General features: G+C 38.9%; 1 protein-coding gene across 1 annotated transcript in view; it reads left to right on the forward strand.

The window, feature by feature from the left end:
- Nucleotides 1–9,911, forward strand: part of LOC128641654 (uncharacterized) — a 185,473-nt gene extending 175,562 nt beyond the window's left edge. Inside the window, exon 10 of the mRNA XM_053694188.1 lies at nt 8,225–9,911. Within this exon, the coding sequence (XP_053550163.1) occupies nt 8,225–8,247 (23 nt within the window). The 3' untranslated portion in view covers nt 8,248–9,911. The remainder of the gene's footprint in view (nt 1–8,224) is intronic.
- Nucleotides 9,912–11,007: the final 1,096 nt, after the last annotated feature.

The following is an 11,007-nucleotide window of genomic DNA, read 5'->3' on the forward strand; positions in this document are numbered from 1 at the left end:
CCTATTCCCACCCACCCTATTCCCTATTTATTTATTTTTTTAAATTATGATTTTTTCTTTATATATATATATTTTTTTTTTTTTTTATAAACTAAAAAAAAAAGGAACTGGGAAGGGTAGTGATTGGGAACAGCAGGGAAGGGGTTAATAATAACTAAAGATCCCCACAAATAAACTTTTGGGCACTGATCAAAGCCCTGACAGGCTGATCACTGTGATATTAGGCTGATCACAGTAGCAGCTCAGTGATCAGCAGCAAAAACAATATATATATATATTTGTAACCCCCACAAATAAACCCCCAACGCTTTTGATCAACACTGATCAAAGCCCTAACAGGCTAAGCAAGTTATATTAGGCTGATCACAGTAGCAGCTCTGTGATCAGCAGCAAAAAAAATATATATATTGTTTGTAACTATATTTTTTCTCCCTCTCCGCTTTCTGCAGCACACACCAACACTAAACTGTCTTCCTCTCTCTCTCAGATCGCACTGAGAGCAGAGAGGAAGCGGATACACTTGTAACAGCCAATGATTCCACTCATTGGCTGCTACAGTGTTACAGGGGACAATCGATACACCCCCTCCATGCTGATTGGATCCTGGGGGAGTGCCAGAGGTGCTAGGCACATCCCCCAACCGGATCCACAACAAACAAAATAACGGAGGGGGCACAGGAGCTGAAAACCGTTATGCCGTTCTATTCCGTCATAACGGCTCTAAAGCCCAGTGTAATTATGACGGAATGGAACGGCATAACGGCGTTAAAAGGTTAAACAAAATGTAAAAAAAATATGAAAGATGGATCAAATATAGACATCCCCTTTTTAAGTGTATATCTTATCTAGTTTAGCACACATAAGATAATCAATCTTGTCTTTATCTTTGACCTGATAACAAATGTTTTAAAAGAACAAAATCTATTTATTTTATTGTTTATAGTCTCCTCCTCTGTTATTACGATACACAAAGGTTCTGTTTGTTTTATTTACCATTTAACGTAAGTTTTATAAATGCATTTAATTATATCACAAACAAGTGCAGTATCAGTAGAGCCTTCCCTAGATTCACAGAAAGCAACAAAAGGTTAATACGATCAGTGTTACTGTTATTGCTACAGCTTTGTAATAGTGGGTCTGATCTGTTAGCTCTGCCTATGAAGCACAGGAAGAAGTACCCCCGACCTCTTGTCTGTACATTATTTACCATAATGTTTATGTATAACACCGCATTTACATCAGTGTCTTTCTAACCAACAAAATATTGCAACAATGCAAGAAACAATAGTTTTTTTTTCATCCTATTATCTAGACGGAACTGCTGTGTATTAAAAGATACTGGGGTCAATTGTTGAGCGGACACGATTCGCTGTAGCAAATCATGTCCACCCAAAATGCTTGTGCAATGCTGCCCCTGCAGTTTCTCTGCAAATCGTCTGCTAGCAGGGGGTGGGGGTGTCAATCATCCTGCTCGGAACCTGAAAGGTGGGGGACAAGTTAAGGAGCAGCGGTCTTACGACCACTGCTTCTCAACTTATGTTTCCGGCAAGCCAGAAACCTCGGGCAGAGAAAGCAGCATCCGCTGCTTATTAAAGGGGCAGTCTATCTAGTCCTAGTCCAAAATAAACTTTCATGATTCAGATAGAGAATGTAATTTTAAACAATTTTCCAATTTACTTTTATCACCAATTTTGCTTTGTTCTCTTGGTATTCTTAGTTGAAAGCTAAACCTAGGAGGTTCATATGCTAATTTCTAAGCCCTTGAAGGCCGCCTCTTCTCTCAGGGCATTTTGACAGTTTTTCACCATTAGAGGGTGTTAGTTCATGTGTGTCATATAGATAACACTGTGCTCACGCACGTGGAGTTCCAGTGAGCCAGCTCTCATTGGCTAAAATGGATGTCTGTCAAAAGGACTGAAATAAGGGGCAGTTTGCAGAGGCTTAGATACACGGTAATCACAGAGGTAAAAAGTGTATTTATATAACTGTGTTGGTTATGCAAAACTAGGGTAGACTGCCCCTTTAAATCTCCCCATTTAAGGCCTATTTATCAAGCTCCGAATGGAGCTTGAAGAGCCATGTTTCTGGCGAGTCTTCAGACTAACCAGAAACAGCAGTTATGAAGCAGCGGTCTAAAAACCGCTGTTCCATAACCCTGTCCGCCTGCTCTGACAGACATCGCCACAATTCAACCCGATCGAGTATGATCGGGTTGATTGACACCTCCCTGCTGGCGTCCCATTGGCCATGAGTCTGCAGGGAGCGTATTGCTCTCCGCATTCAGCAAGGTCTTGCGGACCTGATCCGCACTTGCGGATCAGGTCTGCAAGACCTTTGTTAAATTGGCCTCATTGTGTATTTTCAGTAGGAGATCACTAATCTATAGGGCCCAACTATTTAAAGCTTTCCACTTTGAAACGATTATCTAAGAAATCACGTTAGTACTATAAGGTCGCTTAAAGGGACTCTAGTACGTTTCATGATTCAGATAAAGCAGCAATTTAAAAAAAAAAAAAAACTTTCCGGTATCCATGATCAAAACATTCATATTGTTTTCGTATACACATTTTACACAAGTCTACAGCTTCTACTGATCATGTGCATCTGTCACATGATACAGGGGGAGGAAAAATTTAATTAACATTGAAATTTTCCAGAAAAATTTTACTGCTGTAAATAATTTTCAAAAAGGCAAATTTTAACTTAAGAGCTGTTTATCTCACTATGCAGATTATGTGAGATTTCTCTCCATGCCAGAGAGTTTTTGATCATTAGACATATAGTGCTCTATTTAACAGGCTCCGTATGGAGCTTGATGGCCCCTGTTTCTGGCGAGTCTTCAGACTCGCCAGAAACAGCAGTTATGAAGCAGCGGTCACAAAGACCGCTGCTCCATAACGCTGTCCGCCTGCTCGACAGACATCGCCGGAAATCAACCCGATCGAGTACGATCAGGTTGATTGAAACCCCCCTGCTGGGCGGCCAATTGGCCGTGAGTCTGCAGGGGGTGGCGTTGCACCAGCAGCTCTTGTGAGCTGCTGGTGCAATGCTGAATAGGGAGAGCGTATTGCTCTCCGCATTCAGCGAGGTCTGGCGGACCTGATCCGCACTGTTGGATCAGGTCCACCAGAGCTTGGTAAATAGAGGCCATAGGGGCCGAATTATCAAGCGGTGGCTGAACATGATTCGCTATGGCGAATCATGTCCACCCGACATCGCTAAATGACGACAGCATACGCTGTTGGCATTTAACATTGCGCAAGCCTTTCTGGTGAAAGGATTGTGCAATGCCGCCCCCTGCACATTTGCGGCCAATTGCTAGCAGGGGGTGTCTATCATCCCAATCGTATCTGATCGGAATGATTGCAGTTTGCCACCTCAGAGGTGGCGGATGAGTTAAGGAGCAGTGGAAACTTCGGGGATAGATTGCAGCATCTGCTGCTTGATAAATCTACCGCATACAATGCATATCATAGCAATATTCAGAGCTAAATTCAAAACTTTACTTTTATTACAAGTATATTATAAATATCTGCACAAATGGGAACAGACAGAAGGGAGATACACAATTTAAATTATCACTTTGCGTTTGGAAAAATATGTCAGACTTTTTATGGTTGGTATTATCTGTTAAGATAGATTACATGTTTTGTGTTTCGGTGAGTTGCGGGTTTTAACGCTGAAAAATAGCCATTTCAGTGTTAAAACAGCAATGCAGCCATTACGAGTCTTGTCGGTATAGCTAAACCACAAGCATTTTAGCCTGTAACGCAACATCAATCCCGCACTCAAAAAAATGACGTTTTTGTGTGGGATTTCCATAGCGCTGTCATTACAAGTTTTGCAGTGAGGCTAAAGTGCTAGTGGTCTAGCCTACACCAACAAGATCCTTATCGCCTTCTGAGACCAGTAGTTATGGGTTTTGTGCAACAAAACTGTTACACAAAACTCATAACTAAAGTGCTTCAAAGTACACTAAACACCCATAAACTACCTATTAACCCTTAAACCGCTGCACTCCCGCATCACAAACACTATATTAAACCTAACAACAAAAAGTATTGGTGCACATCCAACCACTTAAGTCCACTCTTTCATGGCATATTTGTATATGCTTCTGTCTGTCAAATATACTTACATAGCTTCTAATAAGATTGGGATAAACATCTCGCAATAATATTGGCTTATATTTGAGCTGCAAAAACAAATATACTTATATCTGCTAAATATACTTACACAGTTCAAATAAAATTAGGATTAACATCTCGCAATAATATTGATTTATATTTAAGCTGCAAAAAATTGCCTGTTAAATATGCTTTTAAATTTAAATAAAAACTTCTGTCTGCTAAATATACTTACATAGTTCAAATAAGATTGGGATAAACATCTCACAATAATATTGACTTATATTTATGCTGCAAAAAAATTGCCTGTTTAAATTTAAATTAAAATAGGGATCTTAGTCACACAATATGATCATATTCTGCTAACCCAGTCACCACTTACAAGGTGTCCCATAGTAGACTGGTCCTAACACTAACCAGTTTCCACACTGCAGCAAGTCATGTCTACACAGTGTTTTCTAGCTATTTGAGTATATCACAATTACATTATCTGGAACACACCTGGGCTGGGTGGCGTGCATTAACCAAAGGGGAGGGATTTTTATTATTGTGAGATGTTTATCCCAATCTTATCAGAAGCTATGTAAGTATATTTGACAGACAGAAGCATATACAAATATGCCATGAAAGAGTGGACTTAAGTGGTTGGATGTGCACCAATACTTTTTGTTGTTTTGTAATTGTTTTGGTCATTTCGGTAGCACTCCCACAATATGTGTGCTAGGATTAAACAGTCCTTTTGTGGTGTGCTTAACCAAAAAAAACCTTTACTATATTAAACCTATTAACCCCTAATCTGCCTCTATATATCGCCGCCACTAATAAAAATTATTAACCCCTATTACGCCGCTCCCCGACATCGCCGCCACTATAATAAAGTTATTAACCCCTATTCCGCCGCTTCCCGACATCACCGACACTATATTAAAATTATTAAAGCCTATTCCGCCGCTCCCCGACATCGCCACCACTAAATAAAGTTATTAACCCCTAAACCTCTGGCCTCCCACATCACCGCCCCTAACTAACTAAACCTATTACCCCCTAAACCGACAGCCCCCCACATTGCAAACAAACACATTAAACTATTAATCCCTAAACCTAACAACCCCCTAACTTTAAATTAAAATTACAATATCCCTATCTTAAAATAAATTAAAACTTACCTGTGTAATCAAAAGAACCTAAGTTTAAACTATAAATTAACCTAACCTAACTATTATACTAAAATTAAATTAACTACCAATTAAAAAAACGAAATTACATATTAAAAAAAACCTAACACTACTAAAATTAAAATGATTCACTTACAGTTTCTGAAGTCCAGACATCCAGGTGGCAAAGTATTCATCCAGGCAGTGAGGTCTTCATCCATCCAGGTGGCAGAAGTCTTCATCCAGGCGGCGAGGTCTTCATCCATCCAGGTGTCAAAGTCTTCATCCAGGCGGCAAGGTCTTCATCCATCCAGGTGGCAAAGTCTTTATCCAGGTGGCGATGTCTTCATCCATCCAGGCCGCGTCTTCTATCTTCATCCAGACGGCATCTTCTATCTTCATCCCGGCAGCGTGGAGGGGGTCCATCCTGAAAACAACCGACAAGGAGCTTCCTCTTCATATGGTCGCCGTTGTAAACTGAATCTTCAATGCAAGGGATGCGATTCAAATGTAGTCCCTTGCATTCCTATTGGCTGATTTGATTCTTGAAATTCAAATCAGCCAATAAGAGGGGAGCTGTGTTTGTATTTTTTGACAAGTTAAAGAGCTGTTTAACTTAGGGCAATGCCCTGCAAAAGAGGGCTATTGGTACTTTATTGTATGCCGGGGGGGGGGGGGTATTTGGGGGGATTATTTTGATAGGGCTATTTAGGTTATTTTAATTTCCCAGGTAAGTTTTAATTTATTTTAAGACAGGGATATTGTAATTTTAATTAAGTTAGGGGGTTTGTTAGGTTTTAGGGGTTAATAGTTTAGTGTAGTTGTTTTCAATGTGGGGAGCTGTCGGTTTAGGGGTTAATAGGTTTAGTTAGTGGCAGTGATGTGGGAGGCCGGATGTCGCGATGTCGGGGAGCGGCGGACGAATAGCGGTTAATAGCTTTATTATAGTGTGTGATGTTGGGGTGCAGGGGAGTATGGGTTAATAACTTTATTAAAGTGGCGGGGATGTTGGGAGCGGCATATTAGGCGTTAATAACTTTATTTAGGTGTCAGCGATGTCGGGGACGGCAGATTAGGGGTGTTTAGCCTCAGGGTTTATGTTGGGGTGTAAACGTAATTGTTTTCCCCATAGACATAAATGGTGCTGCGTTACGGAACTTTCCATTCTGCGATCGCAGATGTTAGTTTTTTTCTAACCCTCTCTTCCAATTGATGTCTATAGGGAAAGCATGCTCGGGCACATCAAAACAACGCTTGGATTTTGTGCAGTATGGAGCTAAACGCACCAGGTGGCTGTTTTGAAACTTGTAATGGCAGCGCTATGGAGGGTAAAATAACGCAACTTTTGTTGCGTTTGTTTTGCACCCTCTATACCGCAAAACTGGTAATCTAGGTGTATATTGATTAATATATGGAGGCATATCACATTTTTTTTAAAAAATATTTTTATGATTGTATTTATTTAAGGGACAGTCTGCTCCAGAATTTGTATTATTTAAAAAGATAGATAATCCCTTTATTACCCATTCCCCAGTTTTTCATAACCAACACTTTTTACCTCTGTGATTACCTTGTATCTAAGCCTCTACAGACTGCCCTTTATTTCAGTTCTTTTGACAGACTTGCATTTTAGCCAATCACTGCTGACTCATAAATAACTCCACATTACTGAGCATAATGTTATCTATACGGCACATGTGAACTAACACCCACTTTAGCTGTGAAAAACTGTCAAATGCATTCAGATAAGAGGCGGCCTTCAAGGGCTTAGAAATTAGCATATGAGCCTACCTAGGTTTAGCGTGCAACTAAGAATACTAAGAGAACAAAGCAAATTTGATGATAAAAGTAAATTGGACAGTTGTTTAAAATTACATTCCTTATCGGAATCATGAAAGTTTAATTTTAACTAGACTGTCCCTTTACTATTCCAACGAATGATAACTGATCCATTCTGTGATATCTGTATACAGATGATACTTGTATTTGTGTCAGATGTATATAAACCATAATATAAGCAGGGAAGAAAAATCACTTCAGTAAAATATCCTCAGTATACTGCATTAGTTATCAGGTCTTATCCAGCTATTTATTGTAGACCTCTGCTTCTATTGTTGGTTTATTGGCATCAAGCAATGGCAACAGATTCACAGGAAATTCCTCTAAAAAATCTTAAACATATAGGGCTCGATATTAAGTGTAGCACTAAATTATTGCTTGCCCGCAAATGGGCAAATTTGCCCGTTTGCGGGCGTGCGGTAATTAATCAGCCATTACAAGTGGCTGATTATTGGTAACGCAAGCTCGCTAGGTCATATTTGCATTGCTGTTAACTTGTAATACCAGGGCACATTAGCGTGCACTGGTACTACACAGTGGAGCGCAAATAGCGCTTTTAAGTGCACTTGTAATCTGGCCGATAAGGTACAGGAAAAGCCCCTCAACAATTATTATACCTGTAGCTGGCCTGTCTCAAAGCTGCAGATGTATCTAAGCAAAGTTCCAGGGGTTCTATATCAAGGATTAGGGTGGCACCTAATACCCCCTACTACCTATTACTGTCTTTTTTAAATTATCCCTTCATTCTTTTCTCTATTTCTCCTATAAAGAGTATTGGGCATATAAATAAGGACTACCTTACAAATTCAGGGTAGCTAGGATTTTGTTAAATACGGGGGAGTTACAGTACAGCGTTGGGGTATTAGGCAGCCCTTAGTACTTAGCGAGACCTATCACCGGATGTTTCCTAAGTAAGGTTATACTTTATTTTGTAACATTGTATTGTAATAATAACTTAATATTGTTGTCCTTGTATTTAATGGATATATTTCATTTCCATTATGAGCATGTAAATGAACAAATAATTTCATTAATTTGTAGAAAATTAAATATTAACAGATATTTAGCACATGATATGTTTAATAATGCATTTCTATTTTGCAGAGGGGACACCAGCAGAAAGTTAATCAACTGTGGAGACTACTGAATCCAAACCAGAAGAAGCTTCTAATCATAAGACACCAGAAAGCAATCATTATGTGGAGAATGCAGTGTCAGAAACACAAGAAACTACTAATCAGAATAGTGACGACTCTTTAGCTGAATAATAATCCTTGTGTGGAGAATGCTGAACCGGAACAATTATAACCTGTAAATCACAAAAGTGATAACTCAACAGCAGAAAGTTATCCTTATGAGCGTGCTGAATCATGAACAGTAGAAGTTTCCAATCAGAAGATGAATGACTTGAAACCAGACCAATATTCTTGTATGGAGAGAGAACCAGAAACAGGAAAAGCTTTGAATCAAAAGAGTGATAATTCAGCACCATACAAACATTTCAGTTTTGAATTGTTGAATCAGAACCGAGAGAAGCTTCCAATCAGAAGAGTTATGACTTATCATTGGAAAAACATTTTAGTATGGAGATTGAGAAATCAAAAACAGGAAAAGCTTCAAATCAGAAGATGAATGACCCAGCACCAGACAGACACTCTAGTATGGAGAGAGCTGAATCAGAAACAGGAAAAGCTTTTAATCAAGAGTGATAATTCAGCACCAGACACACATTCCAGTTTTGAAATTGTTGAATCAGAATCAGGAGAAGCTTCTAATCAGAAAAGCCTAATTGTTTTTTCGTAAAATGGACTGAACATTGGCATTTCATGGGCATATATGAAATTGTCTCTCAAATCCCAGTGTAATTCGTAAACATTTACCCCTACAGAACTCCCTGTTTTTTCTCGCAACTTAAAAGCTGGCAATCAAAATACGCAAAACACTAATAACTCTGAATGGAAAACCTAGGCATATGAAAATAACAGCAACTTTAAGGTACATTGCTCTGAAAACAGCGTTGTTTGAATTTTTTTATGTGTAATTTTAAAGTTTAAACATACACTCCTTCATTGCAATTTTTTACATAGCAGATAGCGCTCATTATTTCTATCGGAAGCATCTTCACTCGCAGGGACAGTCCCTTTTTTTATAGAATTCCATGAGGGTTGCTCCTGCTAGTGTCGGTGTGTAAAACCATGTTTAGACCGGCGGATTTTATAGAATCGGCCCCTAAGGCTTGGTTACCTTTTCCCTCTGAGTACTGTGACCTTGAAATCTATTTTGTGCAACAAGTTGTAATACAACTGCAGCGTGAGAACTAACCCTTATTATAACTAATACATGTTTGTTAGACAATATACAAAACAGCACCTACATCACTGCTTGTTGAAAGAGTATCATTTTTGCAGTTTGCTTAAAACTGAAACTATATGAGTCTAGATGATGAGGCAAATGAAACTTGAACAAAGACTTTAACTGAACACAGACAAAATGAAACAGGTTAGAGAAGCCTTAAAGATTTATTAGCAGAGCTGGTTCTAACCAACACAGCAGACTAAAACCTGAACACAAAATACAAGTAAAGCAGAAACGTGTGCTCTGTCCCTGTAGAGGTGAGACTTTACTGAAATATCTTTTACTGATGAGATAATGTTCCTCCTGTGTGTGATCATGGTGATCTACCTACCATTGTATGCTACCTTTTCACTGAACCACTTGAAGATAAGTATTGCATAATCATTTCTTTGTTTTAGTATAAAGTTTCAATAAAAAATTATCTGATTTCACAACATTCCAGTGTTGTCCCTTTTGCAGTATTAATAGGTATATTTTGCCCTCTCTCTGGCTCTGACAAACCCTTTTTAAAAGCCGCAAAATAACTGTCTGTGGCACTTTCCTCAGCCCTCTAATATGTTTTGCCATGGATGGTCAAGATAAGCAAAAGAGGAAAATATCATATCATTAGACATGTGCACTGAAAAAATGTTTAGGATAGATTGTTTATCATGGAATAAAAAAAATCTTAATTTATTTTTCCATTTTATCTAAGATCATAGAATTATTTAGTTCAGATGACTTTTGATAAAACAATATTGGTACGCTAATGAAAATTTGTTGACCCCTTATTTCTATGGGGAATATCTTCAGGGCAGAAATGGAGCAGCGGTACAATGGCTTAAACTTTAAAAAGTTAGTGCTACTACTACAAGCCAACAGCAGCACAATATTATTCTTATATTTATTTAGATACTTTTAATTGGATCAGGATTGCCAAGAACAAAAGAGAAGCTAACATATTTAACACAGGAGTCAATCAAGTGACAAGGACACAGGTGATCACTGCCTGAACAAAAAGATTTATGCCTTTAGAGTAATGAGTTTTAAGGGACACTAAACACCTTGTAATCTATGTTGTCTTGTTATAGAATAAGATATCAGCAAAATCTAAACATCTTAAAACAAATTAAAATCTTGTTTGCGGCAATTCATTTCAATAGCCAAACTCCACTCACCACTTGCCTCAACAAAGGATACCAAGAGAATGAGGCCTATTTATCAAGCTGTCAACCACAAATACACTGGAATTCTGCAGCGTAATTGTGGCGAGCCTGATTCCCCTTAGTTATCAAAGCCTACAGACCGGCAAAAGTAGAATTTTGTGACATAACATACGATCCGCTGGTCTCAGTCCCACACAGATCGATGCTTACGTCACTACAGATGTTCTGAATGCAAATTTGGTACTATCTGACTACTTTTGCTAGTTATCAAATAACTAGCAGGTACGCTTACCACTATTCCGGCCCAGCGTACCTGGTTTTCAATCAGCCGCCCTGGAGGCGCCGGATGCCATAGGAATCAATGGGAGTCTGAAAGCAGCGAAAGCT

The sequence above is a fragment of the Bombina bombina genome, chromosome 11 (assembly GCF_027579735.1).
Source record: "Bombina bombina isolate aBomBom1 chromosome 11, aBomBom1.pri, whole genome shotgun sequence".
Lineage (NCBI taxonomy): Eukaryota > Metazoa > Chordata > Amphibia > Anura > Bombinatoridae > Bombina > Bombina bombina.